Raw genomic sequence first — 22965 nt, 5'->3', positions numbered from 1 at the left:
CATGTTGTTTAATGAATTGTCACTCATAGCCTGTAGAAATACAGTGGAAAGTGAACTCACATCAAGAGTTTGCATTTAGGCTGACGCACCGCAATGTATCTCACTTGTTTTCAATGGGAAGCATTGGTTACTTAAGAAGCAGCCATGCAGTGCATGACGGGTCTGGCATGTCACTACAACAAACACAGGTTGAGGTACAAAGAATGAAAGTGTGCTTTAGGGCAGATCGTAGTAATGTAATGATGTTCCCTTTTTAAATTCCCCATCTACATGTCTAAATATTAGCATGTGACTGACTGAACACCACTCAACACACACACACACACATATATATATATATATATATATACACACACACATATATATCATTTTTTTCTAAGCCACTTCTCCATCAGGGTCGCGGGGGGTGCTGGAGCCTATCCCAGCAGTCATTGGGCGGAAGGCAAGATACACCGTGGACAGGTCGTCAGTCCATCGCAGGGCAGACACAGACAGTCACTCACACACTCACACCTAGGGGCACACCTATCTATACAGGGTGAGTCAAAAGTCACAGGACACTGTTTAATTTAATTTTTTATATTTAATATTTAAATTAATATTTTATTTTTTATTATATTCTATATATATATATATATATATATATATATATATATATATATATATATATATATATAGGGATCTGAAGTGTAGTGAACAAAATCTGAACTTGTGCTGAAAAACATTTACATATGTTTAAAAGTGTGTGTGTGTGTGTGTGTGTGTGTGTGTGTGTATATATATATATATATATATATATATGTGCATGTTTCATTATAGAGAGAACATAATTCGCCTCATTTAAATGAATTTAGTGAAGTGAAATGTTGCATAAAACGTTTTTAACAGTATTCTTAAAATAAGGCTCATTTTTGAGCTGCTCAAGGCTAAGCAAAACAAAATGTTGTGATGTATATTGTGTATCACGAAAATCATGAACAGTCATGACAGTCCTTAATTATCATGACATATTTTTTGCCATATCATCCGACTTAAACATAACATTGTTTGTCTTGTCATTTTTGCCATGCTTTTGCCACTGTTTGACAGAAAAAAGAATTGGGACTGCAGACTCGAGCCTCACAATACAGAATATAAATTAAATGTAAAAGTAATGTAACACCATGGAATATAATTATGCAACAAATTACACAATTATGCAAATACACGTAGGCATCTTCTAAGGCTTTCGAAAAGGCTTCTTATGCTGCAAATACATGTCAGAATTGAAACAAGTGTCATTCTGCACCTTGTAACAGAACTGGCGCAGTGATGATACAGTTTGTGAATGATGGCAGGGTCATGTAAATGCTTCAATAGTGACAGCATAGGGCGATGGATTTCTCGACTATATCCTGTGTTGCCTTTTGAACAGATGTAAATGTTTTTCAGCACAACTAACAGGTTTTCACAGAAGTTCAGATTTTGTTCACTGCACTTCAGATCCCAATAATGTATACAGAAGTGAAATACAGAAGTCATTTACTGCCACTGAATGCAGTGTGAAAGAGTCTGCAGTTGTTGCAGCTGTTGACGTGTTACAGCAATTAGATTTTATTCTTTAAATAGAAAGCAAACCTAAACGGGTTTTCTTTAAGCTATTCTAACTTCCCACAGATTGTGTTTTGAGATATTCTTATAGTGGTGTATGAATTTTAAATGCTACACACTTTAAAAGGCTTCGGCAGTCTGGCCACACTATGTGATATGTGCATGAAAGAAGAAGTACACACTGCACCAGGAAGGCATGTGATCAAAGTGTACCATGTTACTTGGAAAGCCTTTACTCTCCTAAAAGAAAAGAAACAAACTGATTTATTCATTGTACTCCATACAGTACAGGGCTGAAATATCAGTCCCAGAAGGAAAACAAATGGCTGAGCACTCAGTAATATGCAAATTAGAACATTCTGATATGCACGTATGTAAAAAAGAAAAAAAAAACTATCAATACTCTCATTGCTGCTGTGGTGCTCAGGCCCGGTACAGACCCTCGAGCATGCACAGCCGTACTGGGACATGACAGTATGAGGAGATTTTAAAATAGCAGCGACTGCACCCCACTGTAAATGAGAACAGACAGAGGGCAACCTCCTGTTCTCCCTCTGTTCTAACTTCGCTTTGCCCGTTTTGCCTGATCCCAGCTGGGAATAATTAAGCTCCCACTTCCACGCTGGAACTGTAAACTTTCTTTTCTACAGCAATGCAGCTAAACGGTCATGTCTTTCAGAACAGCTGTCTGACAGGCATTAATGTACACTAGCACATGACGCTGTCACTTATTTTTCTAATTACATATAAATGACTATTTTTACATCATATATGGACCTCTGGATTATTGGACATTCCATTCCTGCACCTGTCCAAACACACTAGTGCCCACAAACTTTCTGGGTGGATTGTGGGTGCCAATATGTGAATACAAAATGGTTCTTGATGTACCTTGATCATCACTTTTTATATCATAAAGTAGTTTAGAAACACATCACGCATATGTCCGAGTAGCACTTTCTAAACTATTGCACCTACTGTTTTGTGACTGCAAACATGCATTCATGACGGCTTCTTTTATTTACATGATGAACAGAGAAGCAAACTGCATGCTGATATGTTTCTCCACTACTGGTGAAACTTCAGACTGTAAATGAGGGAGTTCCCAAGCTATGTCCATTCCATGTGACTTATATATAATAGAAATCTTGTCCAAAGAAAACATCTCCATTTTTGATGATTTTTATTTTTCTATTTTTCATTTCAACACAACAGCTGTCCTTTAAAATTTGTAAATTTGTGTAAAATTTCATGATGAATGGACCAACAGAAATGCTCTAAAATCACTTAGAATAAAATCTCTTTACATTGACTTACATTGAAAGGTAAGAGTGCTTTTGTCTTCTCCTGTAAAGTTACTATTTTGGAAAGCGACAACATATATGATATATATAATATATGGTATAATGTTACGCTGTTATAAGCATTCAGGACTTCAGCTAGAGATGCCTGGAGGAAACCATGAAGTATTACATTTTCATAATTACAACTCATCCAAGTCATCAGGTCACCCTGCCTCTGGGAAACCGGCAGCATATGTTTTACTTTATATGCTGCAGATTTACAATCTTTAACCTTTCAGTCAAGAAGTCTATGGATAACCTAACTCAGAATATTACTGGATCAGCCTGTAAACTGGACCATATCTCCAGAGCTGACTGTTAAATGTTCTGACATTGAATATGTTTACAATGTTTCTAGCCTTTTACTTCATATAAACAATATTCATGACCATTTGTGGCTGCAAATATTCTTGTATTTGTGCAATACTACATAGTGTTTCCACCTACAAGCAGATATAAAGCATCCTATTTTATGAAGTCTCTGGCTGCACATCAGTTTATGTAAAGGGGAACGCAGAGCCCGCAACCCATTTTGTCCTTTCAACAAAAATCAAGCCACCTTGGGAGCCACAACATTTTATGTATATTTTACCATCTTGGTTGTAAATATGTCTCAGTATGTGTTGATGTCCTAATATAAGCTAAAAACATAAATAAGAGTTGCTTTGCTCTGCTTTAAGCTTTAGATCAGCTATAGATGCTTCTCTTGTATCTCCAGCAGGAAACATTTCCTTAAAAGCAGAACAGTTTTATTGTATAATATCTCTAAATGTTTGATTTTTATGAGGCTAAAATCAGCTTATCATTCACCAGCTTCCCATTCCACTTTTAATGGTGCCTGAGAAAGTAGAATGTAACTGCTGCACCATTTAATGGGGAATGGGATGATTTAAATAAAAATTTGGTGAATGAGAAGCTAAATTCAGCTTCTGAAGATTAAACATATCAGGAAACAAGCTGGAGTGATTATGAAACCATTTGTCTAAAAAGTCCATTCAAATCCAAATTATCGATAATCACCTTAAGTGTTTCTCTTTGCCTTTTCGTTAGCTACTTGCTAGGTGAGACTGTTGTCTGTGTTGCTGTGTGAACAGCAGTTAAAGGTACAAATAGTAGTTATACATTAACTCCAGCGTTTAAGAACATTTATTGTTTAAACTGTGTTTGAACAAACAATGGAGCTCTATTTTACTGCAAAGGAAGATTCTTTTATTTTTACCTAAAATTCTAATTCTGCTGTGGAGTTGCAACAGGGCAGTAAAAGAGATGCATGCATCTCTGGAGCCACATGTTGCTGACTGCTGATATAGACGTTCTAGAATGAAATAATGAAATAAAAACTATAAAATTATAGGAGTGTTCCTATAATGCTGTGCTCACATGTTTAAGGTAGATGAATGAGCAAACCAGATGTTTTACTGTTTTCAATGGAGCTGCGATGGAAAATTCTGCTGCTTCCAGCATTCCATAATGTGCAGTGGTGAGGGCAACAACTTCTGCACGTCAACCATAGCAGTGGAATAAACCGGATGTCGTTTTTTGGAGATCATGGATGTCCAAACATTTAGTTGTTGAATTCCAGATAAAAACCAGTAAAATACAACAACAATAAAAGAGTACAGAGCGGTCTCCTGCTTTTTCCACCTTAAATAAACAATCTAAAGCTAAAGCTCTCCCCTCATAATCGTCCCTTTTGACCGTCACAGCATTCACCATGGCAGCATTTGCATGGCTTCATACTGCTGTCAGTCACTTACCACTTGTTACATTGTAGGAACTCTGGGTTATTGTACATTTCATTGTCGCACCTGTCCAAACATGCATGTGGTCGGATGGTGAAAAACCGCCCATCAGTAGAGTAAACACTGTTTTTAATGCTGTGTACACAACAACCACTTCTCCACAGGCAGCCCAGTTTGCCTGGAGGGTGAAATGTGTGTGGTCATGTATTTATCTCCTTGTGGAGGCTGAATGTTCTCAAGGTCATGGTTACCATGAAGATGTGTGATGTTTCAGGGACAGCTGGCTGGCCTCCATTAGAATTTTTTCCTTTTTTATTTATAAAACTATAGCATTCATAGCAAAATTTAAGAGAACATAGAAAATCCATGAAAGTCATCATTTATATTACAACCCCAATTCCAATGAAGTTGGGATGTTGTGTAAAACATAAATAAAAACAGAATACGATGATTTGCAATTCCTATTCAAGCTATATTCAATTGAATACACTACAAAGACAAGATATTCAAGATGTTCAAACGGATAAACTTTATGGGTTTTTGCAAATTTTCACTCATTTTGAATTTGATGCCTGCAACACGTTCCAAAGAAGTTGGGACAGGGGCAACAAAAGACTGGGAAAGTTGAGGAATGCTCAAAAAACACCTGTTTGGAACATTCCACAGGTGAACAGGTTAACTGGAAACAGGTGAGTGTCATGATTGGGTATAAAGGGAGCATCCCTGAAAGGCTCAGTTGTTCACAAGCAAGGATGGGGCGAGATTCACCACTTTGTGAACAACTGCATGAGCAAATAGTCCAACAGTTTAAGAACATTTCTCAACGTGCATTTCATCATCTACAGTCCATAATATCATCAAAAGATTCAGAGAATCTGGAGAAATCTCTGCAAGTAAGCAGCAAGGCAGAAAACCAACACTGAATGCCCGTGACCTTCGATCCCTCAGGTGGCACTGCATTAAAAACCGACATCATTCTGTAACGGATATTCCCACATGGGCTCAGGAACACTTCAGAAAACCAGTGTCAGTGAACTCAGTTCGTCGCTCCATCTACAAGTGCAAGTCATGCAAAGCGAAAGCCATATATCAACAACACCCAGAAACTTATTGAGTGTTGTTAAGAGGAAAGGTGACGTAAAACAGTGGTAAACACGCCCCTGTCCCAACTTCTTTGGAACGTGTTGCAGGAATCAAATTCAAAATGAGTGAATATTTGCAAAAAACAAAGTTTATCCATTTGAACATTAAATATCTTGTCTTTGTGGTGTATTCAATTGAATATAGGTTGAAAAGATTTGCAAATCATCGTATTCTGTTTTTATTTATGTTTTACACAACGTCCCAATTTCATTGGAATTGGGGTTGTAGAACTCTGGTTAAAGATTCTTATAACAGGAGATTTTAGTGTATATTTTGACAAATATACTGATGGGAAGGGCTTTCTACAAGTCTTTCAACTTTTCCTCAGCATATTACATAACAATCCTGTTCAAGTATCTAAGATTTAATCATCATGCAAGGTATTAGCACTAATAAGCACAACTGTGTGGTGATCTCAGATCATCACAGCGTATTCTTTAACTTTGCTGCCTGACCTGAATGCATACTTTGCAACACCGAAGGTTGTTATATAGGTTGAAAAGGATTTGCAAATCATCGTATTCTATTTTTATTTATGTTTTACACAACGTCCCAACTTCTTTGGAATTGGAGTTGTATTCATTTCTCACCCATAACTCAGCAAAAGCAGAAACTGGAACCCTTCAGTCCACACCACACTTGATGTAAAGCTATGTTTGTGTTTGCAGTCTTGCTTTAAGAAAAGAATGTTTATGATTATGTTTTTGTCATCAAAACAAATCACATGCAGGCCTGTATCTGTTGATACAGACTGTAAACTGAATGCAGCTGTAACTCATTACACAACTCTAATTAATTATACAACTACATTAAAGTAGTATAGCAAAATGACAGTAATGACTCTATTACTCCGTGTATGATTAAATAACTCTATGCGTGTGTGTTAAGTACAGTGTTAAAAATAGATTTACAGTGGAAGCACTGTAATAACCTTCTATATTCCTTAAATACAGCACAGCGCTGCAAAAAAGATGCATTCTGGCAGATATAGATCAATACAGGTCAATTACTAGAGATGCACGATGATATAGCAGTCATATCAGCATTGGTAGATATTCACTTAAAAATTTCAGCATCATACAGAAGTTTAGATTTGACTAGTATTTCAAAATGATGTATTTATTGTACAACAGAAGAGTAGAATGTTGAGTTGCCACAGCATTGCTGTGCTAAAATATCTGCATTTTGTTGGTTTTACTGCATCTGTAACTCTATACAAATACATGTTATGTTTCTTTGTAATACTAATGCATGTAGTGACAAGTTCTGCCCTATATAAATGTTTATGTATCTGCATTGGCAGATATATACATGAAAAAAATCTACATGAGCTCACAATCATTGCATCCCTAATTAGCTGTTATGTGTAATGCATTCTGGGAAAGTGACCGGTACTTTGTGCAGTCTTAAGCAGACGGCTTCTGAATGCATTTTAGGCATTTTTGATTGTTTTTTTGTTAATTTGCTTTTATTTTTGCATCTATAGTTAATTTCTCAGGTGTTAGTCTTACATCAAAGATATATTTGAAAGCATTTCATGTTTTGCTTTTCCAACCATGCTGATGTTTTGTGTTTAAGGTAACTAGTAAACATTGTATATAACAAATATGTGGTCACTGCCCTGTTAACAACTGGTGTAAGTGCACGTACCTGCTGTGATCTGACGTTCGAGTATGACTGATAAGTACTATTTTTCCAGTTTTCCTGTTTTGTAGAAATCATTGTGACTGTTTTCGTATGTAACAGTATGTAACAGGTGCACTAACCATGTAACAGCTGCATGGATGTTGCACAAGCATTTACTACCAGAAAGTGGCTGAAAAGATTTGTAGTGCTTGCTTATAAATACATGTTTATATCACTCTTTAAAAAAATGGTTCTTCAAGGTTCTTTAGCAAAGAAACTAGTTCTATATAGAATCATGATGACTCAAAGAACCCTTTTCATGATTAAAGGGTTTGCATTGTGAAAGAGCTCTCCAGGTTGCTGGAGAATGTGCTGTAGATGCGTCCTCATAGAACCTTTTTGAAAAGGTGTAATCATGCCAAGGGTTCTGCACGTGTTCATGGTTTTACATAGAACCATTTTCTTACCCAAAAGATCTCCTCAAGAACCATCTATTTTAAGAGTTATAATGTAGCAAAACTGACGTTCTAAAGCATCTCCTGATTGTGTTTACTCTAAAACACCTCATTGCTCTTCCTTTTCATTCTCTGTATTCTTCCTCGTCTGTCTGTCTCCCTGTAAATCTGTCGTGGATTTTTACGTTTGCCAGAGTTAAACATCACAGCGTGCACGGTCATTTTTCTGTGTGTTACTAAAGCAGTAAGCCATGAGAGGCTGTGTGTGGCCTGAAGGGGCTTATTGCTTTTAGAAAACAGCTGCAAAAGATTGTGTAATTCACAATTTATCTGAAAATAATTTTATTAATTATAATATTATTAGTAACAATTGACTAAAACATGTATTCCGCCAAGAAATGTAGTTCCTTTAGAGTGCAGTATAGTTGCCAAGCAACCATGGACCGCTGAATCAGAACATTTGGTTGCCCATCACTTTTAACTTTTTGACAAATAATAATGAACATATGATTACACAGCACTGTTCAATCTAAACCTTTTATTTTATAAGCACTTTTTGGTCACCAAAATACCACACCAAGTCTTATTTAGCAAATATCCAGAGATGCCCCTGTTCTTGTGGTGGGGCTGAATATCAAACTGCTCCCTGGTCCCTACATAGTGCACTGTGTGGGAATTTAAATACTAGATCCTGCACCACAACAGTGCAAAATATAGCTAGGAAATAGTCATTTGGGACTCAATCCATTATCATACTCAATAAAGGATGCAGAATGCAATAAAGGATGTTGTAGAATCTTTAAATCTTCTGACTGAAACATGGACATTTGGAGTGTGTAGTGTATGTGTATTCTTTAGATTCTTATTCTGTTAGTTTACAGTTACTTTACAGAATTTTAATTCAAGCCTGTGATATTAATGATGGAGTCTGTTTGCTAGCTGACCAGCCTAATTCTACTTAAGAATGTCATCAGCCAGCATGAAAGTCAAAGGCAATATGTTTTATTGTATGTTTTCTATCACTGAATAAAAGATGCATAAGGCTTTATTTATTGTTGGGTGCACTGAGGTATTTTAGAGTGACTGCATGAGTTCATTCAGAATGCAGCTCAGATCAGTTAGCACTCATTACTGATTATTCTTATTAATATTATCTGATTATTGATTTAATCAGAGTAATGATAAAGCACAACCACTGTGTGGATTACATCTCCATTCATGTACTTTCTTGTTTAAAAAGGTAGTCTGTGACACAACTGAATACAACTGATATTTTGTCATTGCTGGATCGTGCTCTTTGGTAAGCAAATAAATAAATACACTTATTTTTCACTGTCACTGATAAGCCTCTAATAGTGGTCATATCAACGGTTATCGGTATTCGCTTGTCAATCTAAATATCTCTGTCCAGTGACAGGCTCATTTCTTTTCTTTATCCAAAATCTATCAGTTAATACTTCTTTCTGTGTTCATATTGCTCTTGCTCTGTTATGAATTTGTTTTGTGATGTAAACTAGAGGATGACGGGTTCCCTTTTTGGGGCCTGAGGCCCTCCTTGGCTTGCTCACATAGGGCTTGAACCCAGAGCTCTGTAAGTATGCTTTGTGACAAGGACTACAATGTACAAATATTTTTGGACTGAACTGAATTCAAAATGCAATAACAGCATTAGGAAATCATTAAAACGGTGAAGAGCAGACTAAATGGCAGAAATAGCCACATTTTGTGTCGCGCTCACAGGGTTAATCTCCACTCTGCCACTGCCCCACACTTTCCACAGATACATGCATACATCAAAGGACATCATCTCAGCCTTCTGGTTCAAATGCAATGAAAAAAGCAGACACATAACACCTGGTACCACACACACACACACACACACACACACACACAGAGGTACATCTATACAGCAGAGATCATTACAGCCTTGAACACAGCAGACATAAAGAAGAAAGTGTAGCCACAGCCACAACACCCGGTAATGCACAGACAACACACACACTCACACACACACACAGACAAACAGACACACACACACACACTCACAGTGCATCTTCAAAGGCCTATTTGAAAGAGCCCACCACTACCACCCAGCATCACCCCTCCCCCTTCTGTCCCAATATATATTCAAAGGCCATCCATTAACCTTTCACTCACATAGGCCTGCCTGTGATCTACAGCTTTCAGTACAGAGCTTTGAAGAGAGAGAGAAAGAAAGAGACAGAGAGAAAGAGAGAGGGAGGGAGAGAGAGAGAGATGGAGAGGAAAACAGTGAGAGAAAAAGGGAGAGAGAGAGAGAGATGGAGAGAAAAACAGTGATAGAAAGAGGGTAAGAGATGTGTGAGAGAAAGAGAGGGCAAAGAAAGAAAGAAAAAACTGAGAGAAAAAGTGAGAGAGAGGAGCATGAGAGAAAACTAGAGGGGAAGAAAGAGAGAGAGTGAGAGAGATGGAGAAAAAAGAGTGAGAGAAAAGGGAGAGTGACAAAGAGAAAGAGACAGAGAGGAAGACATAGCAGGAAGAGAGGAAGAGAGAAAAAGAAAGAAGGAGAGAAAGAGGGAGAGAGAATGAGCAAAGGGATAAAGAGAGAAGGAGAGAGGGAAAGAGAGGGGGGAACAGAGAGAGAGAAAACAGAAAGGGTAAGAGGGAGAGAGACAGTGAGAGATATAGGGAAGGAGAAGAGAAAAAAAGACTGTGAGAGAGAGAGAGAGAGTGAGATGGCAGCCAGGAGGAAAAGAGGGACACAGAGGAAAAATGGAATGAGAGCAAGAGAAGAAGAGAGAAAGAAGGATGGTTAGAGAAAAGAGAGACACAGATGAAGGAGATAACAGGATGGATGAAAAGGAGGTGGATGGAAGGAGAGAGAGAAAGTGGGAGGAGAAGAAAACAGGGATGGGAGGCAGTATGGGATAGGCTGAGGAGAAAGAGGAGTGGAGGTGACGTGGGAGAATGATAGATGAAAGGAGGAGATCAATAAGGAGGGCTGGGTGGAAAGGGGGAAGCAGTGGAGGGGGGAGATGAGTGGGTGATGAAGAGAGAGAGACAGAAAGGGCTGATGAAGAGCAGATGAGTGATTCAGACTCTGGAGGAAGTTTTATGGACTAAAGATACAACTGACAGCAGGGAGAGCTGGGAGGGGCCAAAAACTGTAAACAACAACCAGCCCCGCCCACAAGATTACAGATTACACATGAAATATGGACAGCTTAAATATCATATACTCAACAAAAATTATAACACAATTTTAACATGTATACTATGTGAAATACATAAAAACTGATATGCCAATAATAAAAAAAATTAATATTTATATATATATATATATATATATATATATATATATATATATATATATATACACATTAGTGAAAAAATGGGTTGTTCTAAAGAGCTCACTGTCCAAATAGCAGAAATATCTCATAAACTTATCAAAACATTTACACACCAATTTAGAGTGTATTTATATTGTTTATATATTATATATTTGCTGCATCATGACATCATATTACTGTTGTCGAGGTAGTAAAAAAAAAAAAAATCATGATACAAATTTGGGTTTTTATCATTCACCCTGAGTTGACAGTAAAAAAGCAATACAGCATCCCGCATTCAAGCAGCAAGCAGCGGGGCACACTTCAAACTCTATCCCGGGCCTGATTAGGCCTCTCCAGAAGATGGCTGGATTTTATTTATGCATTAAAATGGCATGAATGCGTATGTGAATGTGAACCTCCGTGCTTGAGAAAGCCCGTCAATGCTGCATCCACAGAGGCCAAACAAATCCCGCCATCATCAAACATTCAGGGAGGAAAGCGCTTGCACAGAAAAGAGCCCAAAGCAGCTGTGCCTTCACAGCCCAAATAACAAGCTGAAGAGGAAAAAAGACCGAGAGGAGGAGGAGGAGGAGAGAAGGAGAAAGAGGGAGAAACTTGGTGAAAGTGCATGTGGATATGTGTGTGTGTGTGTGTGTGTGTGTGTGTGTGTGTGTGACTAGAGGCCTTTCCACAAGAGCGAGCAGAAAGCCGGGGTTTAGGAACGTGCATGTGAGGAGGACAGATTGGAGCAGTCAGAAAGTGCCTGGTGCTGTAATCCCCCACCCCATACACACACACACACACACACACACACACACACACACAGCCCCCCTCTCCAACAAACCTACGCACACACATTCACACACAGACACATACTAGTTCTATGCATCACACAATGGCCCTAAAAGAATTCCAACATAAATATTCCAACATTTGTGCCATACGTAGAAATGTATTAGGTTCATTGTGTGAGAAACTAAAATGGTATTTTTTTAATAGACCATTATAATACCTTAATTTTCTTTTAGGCAAAGTATTATTTCAGATCGTTATTGTTTGAGCAGTTTCTTTAAAGACTTCTGCAAAATATGCAACCAAATGTCTTTGTACACTTCAGAGTTCACGATCCCATTAAGCACAAGCACAAGTGCAACGACCCCACTGCCGGGAAAAAACAGCCCCAGACTTTCCTTAATGTAATCTGGCTGGAATTCTTCTCCAGGATTTCTCCACACAAAAACTACCATCAGTTCAATGTTGTGCTAAAGGCATTTGTCTCAGAAACAAAACAATTTGTTCAACATTTTATGAAGTAACCTAAGACCTTCATTAAAGTTTACCAATGGTCAAACAGTTCAAGTGGGGGCTGTGGTATCATTTAGGGCCACAATAAGTAGATTTTGGCCTTGCAGCACTGATCTCACAACAGCAATACTTCACTTAACAAAATTCATACATTTGACTACTTGCGTTTTTGCACATTTTATTTCTTGAACAATATCGGCTGCTAGAATACTGTATCAGCCAAACACTGTATTCCATTTCTGTTGTTCTGGTTGCTACATCAGTGACTGCTTAGTTCAAATATGGTAGGCTAGGTGCTAATATGTCATAGTATGTTACATTCTGCTCTGTACAATCTACATATCGCTGCTATCGGAAGTTCATATCTCCAAAATGGTAACTTTACAGGAGAAGGAAAAAACATACCTTACTTTTAATGTAAGACAATGGAACCAGACTTTTTTCCAAGTCATTTTGGGCCATTTCATTGGTCCATTTATTGTGAAATTTACCTAGAATGTAAATGCTTACAGGTATTTTCGAATCATGCCAAAAACTGAAAAACGACAAAAGTGAGCTATGAGGTTTTGCTCCAACAACAGTGATAATATGTGGTAGCATATTGCGAGGAGTATCAAAATCTCAATGCACAATAATATAATCACAATCTACCTTTTTTTCTCCATATCATGCAGAAATAATGCGCACACACACACATGCGCTCACACACAAATAGCACACGCTACGCCTTGTACAAATATTACATAATTGCCTGATGACAATTATTTCAGCCGACCACAATAATGAGCTTAATCAGCTTTTGCAATCATATGGTTGCAACAAAACGGAGGGTGAACAGGGAGCAGTTTCATCTGCCGGACTGATGTAGATACATGTGTAATGTGGTGGAGCGATGAGGCGGACGCATGTGCTGAGATAAGCGAGTTTTATTTTGGGCAAATCCAGGGTCGTGGTCATAACAGTCCATGTTCAACAAGTCAACACGAAGAGAACACTGGGTAGACATAATGAACTGAAACACAGACTAGAACACTTCAAACAACACATGCAGGACATCAAACGCATCCAACAAATCAAACATCCAACAAACATACAAATCAAACAAAGACCAGCTAACACAAGGGCCAAACACAGGGCTTAAATACAAACAGGGTTAAAGAGGGACAGGCAGGAACACAGGTGGGAACAATCACGGGCGGAGTCACAAAACAAGGGGCCGGACTGGGGATCAAAACAGAAAACACACGGACTAGACCACAACACAAACACAAACACATGGACAGGACTGGGACGGGCCAATCATGACACCATGTTAATAAAGGAAAGCAGAAAACAGTTATTGAGACCTGAATCTCACAAATACAACTAAAGCTCTCACCTCTGAACGGAGCTCTAATACTTTAATGAGCAGCAGTGAGTAATGATTATTTGATATTGGTTAATAACTTTATTTTCAAACTAATTTTGGCTCATTTTTCAATACAGTTAATAAAAATCTATTAAATCATGAATATGAATTAATAATATAGTAAATAATTATCAGCTAAAATGTCATGATCGTGACAGACCACATCTAAACACATACCCAGATCCACACACTAGCACATGCACACACAGTCAGACAGACCCCCCCTTACACACACACACACACACACACACACACACAATCAGACAGACCCCTACACTCATACACATAGTCAGACAGACCCCCACACTCATACACACAATCAGACAGAACCCCCACACACAATCAGACAGACCTCCACACATATAAACACTATCAGACAGACCCTCACACTCATACATACTGTCCAACAGACCCCTACACTCATACACGCTATCAGTCAGACCACCCCACACATACAAACAGCAAGACCCCTCCCCACACACACACAGCCAGACATAGCCACATAGCCAGACAGACTCACACACTGGCACACATAAACAGCACACACACTTTTACACACAGGCAGGCAAACCTCCTCAACACACAGAAAGCCAGACAGACACACACACACACGCACACCAATGTACACACGCACACACATAAACTCAGCCTGGCAAATCCATGTACGCACACACACACACACACACACGCACGCACGCACACACACACACACACACACACACACACACACACACACACACACACACACACACACACCCCAAAGAAAACCTCCATGTCAAAGCTTCCTCATGCACCCCTGAGCAGCGCGTCTACCATCCTATTAAAGAAGTGTAATGCTATTTCACGCCACTACAGCGGCCTGCCACGCTGCAGCCGCCGGGGCTACTTCCTCCGCTTGTTTACAGGGAACTGTGTGAGTGCGGGTGTCATACTGTCTGCATGTGTATCTCCATTTGCGCCATGCTCTTGAGCTGGCCTGCGGATCCGTCTCGTGCATGTTTTCGGTGGAAATGTGGATAAATATGCATTGTGTGCTGATGTGCACCTATGGTAATTTTGGGCTGGGCAGAAACAATAGAGGAATTAGACAATACGGGTATTAGACCATGATTGTGAAAAATGAACCAGTAGATGGAGGAGAGGCTTCCTTTGCCCTTTCTCTCTGCACAATAATGGAGTAATCGCTGCTCTTTTCCAACACTGGGCTTGACATCTTGAGAGCAACTTGAGCTTAGAGAGATTTTTTCTGAAAAATCTCATTTTCACATTACCCTAAATGTAGTTGATCAACCAAGACATGTTTGTTGTGTAAATTTTGCCTCTTGTTTTTTGCACTGGAGCTATGTGGCTTAATGAACGATTAACAATTAGCACTGTGAGGGCTGCATGAGTAAATCATCACATTTGTTCTTAGGCTGTATCAAGTTAGTAAGTAACCTCCAAGAGACTTGTGCTTATTGTGTATTTACTGTACAGCGCTATGCATAGCTTTAAATGTATTGTGCTGCACTGATTTGCTTTGTATGATGTACTACTACTCAACTCTTCATTCTTAGCACTTTGTTCACTGTTTACCTATACAGAGTGATCCTAGAATTACTGACACTGTCTTGTGTCCAGTAGATCTTGTAATCACTGATAGGTTTCTCACTAATTGGCCAGTCTAGTCTAACTGATCTATTAACTACCAGTGATTACAGAATCCAAGACTGGATTCGAGGTCCGAAGTTTAAGACATTTAAAGCTAGAACTACTATGACTATTATAACTATTATTACTCATATGCCTTGTGAGGTCATTTTTCTTACTTTTTTGTGACATGAACAATTCATCAGCACACCACATATCTCATATCACCCCCCGTGCTCCTTTTAGTGTATTGCAATCTACCAGAAAGACATCGGATAGACATTTAAATTTGACTAAGAAATGTAATCGATAAATTTTACATTTTTCTGAACTCCTAATGTAGACTCAGATAGGTAAAGGAAAAATGTTTTGCCGGTGTGAAAAGTTTTTAAATCAAGAACTGCTTGTGCCACCTTTGCAACCAAACTGCAACCAACACTTTCTATAACCAGTCATTGCTGTGGAGGAATTTTGGCTCATTCTTCTTTGCAGAATTCCAGCACATGAAAGGGCTTTCAAGCCCTTTTAAAGTCAGAGTTTAAGTCAGGACTTTGACTAGGCCACTCCAAAACCCTTATTTCATTTCTTTTGAGTCATTCAGACTTGCTCTTGTGTTTCAAACCATTGACTTGTTCCACAAACCATTTGACTTGAGCTGCAGATCATGGACTGATGACCCAACATTCTCCTGCAGGATCTTGTACAGAGCAGAATTCATGGCTCCGTCAATTATGTCAAGTTACCATGGCCTTGAAGCTAAGCATCCCTACATCATCGCACTACCACCACCATGTTTCACTGCTAGTATGATTGGTTAGCCTTATTCTCTATCTTATGGATATATTTTTTGCCCGCTTTTTTCTAAAGGTGAAATCATGAATGCTCAGCATATCTGTGGTGAGCAAGGCCAGCAGTTTCTTAAAGGTTCTTTTGTGAGAAAGATGGAGTCATGGCTGTGCTCTTGTGTTTGGCCAGCCACTTCTCCACGTTTCCTCCACTTGTAGATAATGGCTCTCACTGTGGTTGACTAGAATTCCAGAGCCTTAGAAATGTCTTTGTAACTTTTTCAAGCCTGACATATTTCAGTTTCTCTTCCATAATTTCTTTTGATCATGGCATAGCATGCTGCTTGTTGAGACCTTTTCGCCTAACTCACATTTAAGTGATGTTAAATGATGTATGTATTTAACAGGGACTGGGTGTCTAGTTTTATAGATCACATTTTTAACGATTCAAATATGGTTAATTAATTGATTGAGTAACTAAAGGGGGCAATTAGCTTTACACACAGAGCCAGCTGGTGCTGGGTACCCTTTTTCCTTTAACAAATTAAATGATCATATAAAACTGCGTTTTGTGTTTCCTCATTTTGTCTTTGACTTGTATTACATTTTCTTTGTAGATCTGAAACAATTAGATGTGCAAAGGCTAAAATAGAAGAAATCAGGAGATATTTTTCATGACACTGTATGTACATGAATAATTGCTATCAGCATTGGTCTACAATTTTCATTGTATTATACAACTACATTTATATTAACACAAATGTAAAAATGATGTTGATGCATCAATTTTCTTCCATCTTTGGTGTCACTGATCAACTTTGTTAAGTAATCATTGTGATACTAGTTTTTTTCCAACATAAACTTGAATTTGGATGGACTTCCAGTAAAGTTCCTCTTGACTCTTGATTAACATCCATCACACCAGGAACCCTGTTGTGGCTATTAGTGTGAACCACAGCTAGAGATGAGAGTCAGAGTGGCCGATGATATCAGCACTGCTAAAGCAAAGCATTACCGGAGCATGTAGGCTAATGCAAGATGATGCTACAAGGTCTTTGGGTTAGCAGTGATTATAGCTTTACAAATCTCACCGACTCATCTCTCACACATAACACATAACAAACACTAATACACTAATACTGTATTTTCCTGCGACAATTCCCATTTTCCTGAAACAACACACAATGTATGGCTGTTGCAAGACAATTAATTTGTATTTATCCACGCAAATATATCAGTATGCACGTAACTTACATGTGTGAAGTTGCAAACTGCACATTTATGAAGTAAAATATATGAAGCATACTAAACATAAGCTTTGTAAGACTGCATTTTTGTTTGACTTGGCTCGCTTAGATAGCCAAGAGGTTAAGAGGCTCCATGAATAACATTGAGAGTAAAGCTTTACGTTGAAATATGCTCGGATGAATTTAGTAAAAAAAGAAAAACAAGGTAAACAATATGTGAAATGTACGCCTTACCATTTACCAGTTCAAACACCCTTGTTTATGTAGAGCTGGCATGAGTAGTATAAAAACCAGTGATGAGAAGTGCTAAAATATGATGAAGTTCTACGCAATCAAGCCACTGGCTTCAACAGCGGGTTGCCTTTTCAGTCAAATGATGTTGCGTAATCATAGCATACGCTGCATTGTTGTGGATTTCAGTAGCCTTGTCATAAACCTGAGGATTCAGGAATTGGGTAAAATCAAGCTTCATTTCGCTGTAAGCCTATTAGCGCCTAGTAGCGTCATTAGCACCATTTTGGTCACCAGGTTCTGTTATTACAGTACTGTGATGTGGATTCGAATAGGACTACTATTACTGAGGGAGCTCCAAGTTCTGAGAATTACAGGAGGAATTATCACTTAGCAGAAACAAGGAATTGATTAAAATCATGGATCTAACTAGTAAACACTCAAATTACAGCACCTCACCAGGTAAAACTAATTTAGCTCTAATAGGGCTTTATATGCATGACAGCTGTTACCTAACGAAAGGTAATTTTAAAATTAAAGATGTGCTTAAAGAAAACATAGCCATCAGACAGATCAAGATCATTCATAGACATTTCTCAAGACTGACTGATATTTCTGATATAAACTGATTGTGTATTTATTGTACTCTGGAATAGCAGAATGTTTAGTTGACACTGCGTTAAAAGGCTAAATGTCTGTACTTTTACTGCCCAGCTGTATCTAGTCCAATTATATGTTCATGACAATATAGACTATATCAGCTTATAGACTATATAAATACAGAACATGTTAGCATCAGGCTGCAATTCCCACATCACCACCTAAAACAACCCTTAACCACTCCTTACTTACTAAAATACTGATACACACTAACTATTCCTCAACCAATCATCATTTGACCACAAGTGCTACTAACATTAGAAGTGAAAGTTACACACTAGACGGAGCTAGCAGACCTCACTCTATCAGCATCCACATTTATACTATATGGCCCAAAGTACATGGACACCTCTCTTAGTAAAAGAGTTCACTCATTTCAGCCACACCAATTGTTAACAAGTGTTTAAAATCAAGTACCATGTATCACGTGACAGACACTGACAGTTGAATGTGTCTGTACTGAAGAGCTCAGTAACTTTATATGTGTCTCTGTTATAGGATCTCAGCTTTGTCACAAGTTTGTGAAATTTCTGCCCTGGTAGATCTGCTTCAGTCAACTGGCAGTGCTATGTTAAAGCACTAACAGCTCAGCGATGAATAGATAGACCACACAAACTACTGAATGCTGAAGCATGCAGCGTGTAAAAATCACCCATCCTTCCTTCCCTCTCTACAGATTTACAAACCTCTGGAAGCAACATCAGCATGAGAACTGCGCATCGCACATTTTATGAAATGGGTTTTCATGACAAGACAACTGCACACAAGCCTAAGATCATTATGTATAATGCCAAGTGTTGACTGGAGTGGTGTAAAGCATGAATCACGATTCTCTATCTGGCAGTCTGATTGATGAATCTGGGTTTGGTGGATGCCAAAAAAATGCTGCAAGAATACATAGTGTCAGCAGTAAAGTTTAGTTGAGGAGGGATAATGGGCTGGGGCTGTTTTTTAGGGTTCACACCCCTTAGTTCCAGTGAAGGATAATGTAATGCAGCATCAAACAAAGATGTTTTAGACAATTACATGCTCCCAACTTTCTGACAACAGTGTGAGACCCATGAAGACATGGTCTGATGAGTTGATTGCAAGCCAGGCCTTCTTGTCCAACCACAGTTCCTAAATATTAATCTTTCTCAAACATTTTTAGCAAAAAACAAAATGTGCCCGGCTGTCTCCCCAATACACTTCACACTATATTGCCTGCACAATCCAATCGATGAACCCCGAGGCTCAAGTGACGCTTCTTTAATTCTGCAGATCGCCTGTGCAAGCAGCAGAACATTGATTGATTAATTGAATATTAATGCATTATTAATACCACTCCAAATGCAGGACACTGTAAAAAACTGACACTCTTACACACACACACACACACACACACATACACACACACACACACACACACACACACACACACACACGTTTGATGAAGCAGCTTAGTGCCAAGAGCCAAACGTGTTCAATGGAACAGTGACTACGGCACATCAATTTAGGACAGCATGCTCCAGCAAATTAAACCTAGGGCCGAAAACAGCCACCAAGCACACCTGGACAAGCAAACACTATAACGCTGCCAGCTTCACATTCACTTTGCCCATTAACCCTCACAAGTCTAGAGTCATTACTGTCACTGTGCTATACATTTGATCTATGACATGTGTATTTTAATGTAATTACATGATTTAAATGTAAATAATTACATTACAAAATGAACAACATGGTTAGTTATGCAGTTAATTGTATTCATATTAAACATGTTTGAATCTGCACTGGTTTTTCCATCTTTGTCTGTACAATAAGTACAATAAGAATTTCATGAAAAGTTATTGTCTACAATGTCCTGTTTGGCAGAAACCATCCTTTACACGGATTAAACCTTTTTTTTCTGTGCAGATTTTTGTGCGCCCCCCCACACACACACACACTCAAATTCTCATTTTTTCCTCTCTGATACACTAATCTGTACTCTCTCTTTCTCTCTCTGGCTCAGGCTCCATGTAGAGCCACAGCAGATGGTGTGTTAGTGTCCGTGTGGTAGGCCACTGGCTGGGTGACCTCCTCTGACCCCCCACCTCCTCAGGCCTAACTAACTCCCCCATCCGCCTAAAGCCACCAGCTCTCCTGCTGCCACGCTCACACCAGCTGCCACACACACACGAGCACAGCGCACGTCCACATAAACACTGCCTTGATGGACCGTAGTGCATTTAGGGAAGACAACGCATATGGTGCCATTTGGCTTCGGTACATGCGCGGGTTCCCTCTACCATGTCCCGCAAACGAAGGGAGACTAACCAACCGCCAGTTCCATTTCTTACTCTGCCCTCTTCCACTCTGTGTCTGCGTCAGACATACAGCAGCACAAGAGCTCAATCGCTGAAGGACGTGTGGCACATGGCAAGTTTAAAAGTGGAACAGACTAACCTCTAAAAGACTCACACACATGGAATTGAGCCAGTCGGCCTAGGGCTGGGCAGCTAATTTAAGCTAACTGGTACTAGTTAACTAACTTATGCTAACTGGCGCTAGGGAGCTAAGCTACGGTTAGCTTACCAGTGGACCCAACATCAATGAGGTGAGCAAAACAAAGATAGCTTATCGCATATTAGCTTACCTAATCTAGATAACATAAACTATCTAAAAAGCCAATCTTTAATGCTAGCAAGTGTTTACTTTGCAAGTGTTTACTCATGGCTACTTTTCAATGGTCCAAGCTAAATTAAGCTATATGGGCTCATTAAAATCACATACTTTTTTACTGTTTGTCAGTTTGTTCTGCACTTTTTGGCTTGTTGATTTCACTTCATCGATGTCAGCACTTTGGCTCCAGTAGCCAAATATAAAGACAAAGCAGAATATCCTTATTTTCAATCTGATTAATCCTGCAGCAGACTGCAGAAAAATGAACGGAGCTTCAAGTTCCCCCAGCAGGTCCTTATCTAAAGCACCTAAAAAGGCCATGCCAATATATTTACATTGTTACCTGGAAAAAGCATAGGCTCCGTTTTTTTTTTCAGTTGTGCTTCAAGAGACTTCTCTCTTTGATGTGTTTATATTCACTTATTTTCTCATAAATCTTCCTTCATAACATATTTTTGCCTGACTCTAAAATGTTTCCTGATTTGTGATTAAGGCACTGTGTACAAGCAAGAGGAGAAAAATAACAAATAACATCATGTTGTAATCCTGCCTTCTACCATCGCCATCATCAAGTGACAAACCAGCTTGCTCAGAGACCATGCCTATTACTACTACTACTGCGTCTCACTCAGAAATACAGTATGGAAGTAAAACGTGATATGATTTCCAATTCACACAAGCTTTGAAAATGGAGTGGACTAATTGATTTGAACACTTGGAGATATGGAGTTGCAATAGCATTTTACATGCTAGGTAGCTAACACAACTAAAGAGTCTAAGTGCTGGCCATATCATCAGGAGATTGCAAGTTAAATCCCCGGTGATGCTACAGCCATCCGTGGCCAGCAGTCAATTGGCCCAACTGGCCTCACTCTCTCTGGGTAGGTAGGTTAGTAGGATGCAAGATTGCCTCTTTTCAGGAATCGGAAAGCAGGCCAGCCCTGTATGTATATGGAAGCACGGTGCAGTTCCTACCTTGTGCAGAGGGGGTGATGTTGCTGAGGGTGATCACACAGGTACAGAGCAGCCAGAGAGACAGAGCCATGGTGGGGTACAGCAGGGGAGAGAAGAGCCAGGCGCTTCAGAGGGAGGGACACACTGCTCCCCTTACACACCCTCTGAACCTGAGAGAGAGACCGAGAGAGACAGAGAGAGAGAGAGAGAGAGAGAGAGAGGAAAAAGGTTGGGTGGTCATTAGCCAGGTTGTCGAACTAAATTCCAGCAAGAAAACTGAAATGTCGCAAAAAATGATGTAGCATAGGTATCCATTCTCTATTTAAGAGAATAAAAGATTGCAAAAACACTTCAAAGAACTGTGGAGCGAGGCTACAGAGGAATCTTTAATGTTGAGCAGCTTTTCATTGTTGTTTTATTTAATATGATGGCTATATTATAGACTGTACAAGCACTGAGACAGAACACAATAGCAGACAAATGTCCATTAAACTGTGACAAACATCTTATGTCTGTTAACTGTCAAATATCACTGTGTTTTTGTTCTTGGGTAAGACAAAGGCACGTTTATTATCTTAGTTATGTGTTTCCATTGTAATTAATCACATTTTTGTATTGGCAGAAAAATACATACGCTTAAGGACAGCATTTGTTGATTATATTCCATATTTGCTGTTTCAAGTGACATCACGCTGTATTAGTCGCTGCTGTGTTAAGGACTGAATCAGGCAGTGACTGCACTAGCATGATGTCTTTAATTTGCTGTGCTTTGTCAATAATTCACCTGCAAGCCTCAACAGAAGCTGAGAATGATGCGAGACCTTTAATTCAGTGTTTTCAAACGCCAGGCCTGGAGCCCCTTCACTGTGTAGTTTTTCTCTGTTGTTCACACT

General features: G+C 39.0%; 1 protein-coding gene across 3 annotated transcripts in view; it reads right to left on the bottom strand.

Annotated features, from left to right (window-relative positions):
• adgrl1a (adhesion G protein-coupled receptor L1a) overlaps positions 1–22965 on the bottom strand; it is a 277619-nt gene that overhangs the window by 140253 nt on the left and 114401 nt on the right. For all 3 annotated transcript variants that reach the window (XM_017700538.2, XM_037541153.1, XM_017700539.2), the window contains exon 2: positions 22094–22242. In XM_017700538.2, the coding sequence (XP_017556027.1) occupies positions 22094–22163 (70 nt within the window). In that variant the 5' untranslated portion in view covers positions 22164–22242. The remainder of the gene's footprint in view (positions 1–22093; positions 22243–22965) is intronic.

Source organism: Pygocentrus nattereri, chromosome 1 (genome assembly GCF_015220715.1).
Source record: "Pygocentrus nattereri isolate fPygNat1 chromosome 1, fPygNat1.pri, whole genome shotgun sequence".
NCBI lineage: Eukaryota > Metazoa > Chordata > Actinopteri > Characiformes > Serrasalmidae > Pygocentrus > Pygocentrus nattereri.
Note: the sequence above shows the minus strand (reverse complement) of the source record. Positions and strands in the feature narration are given on the sequence as shown.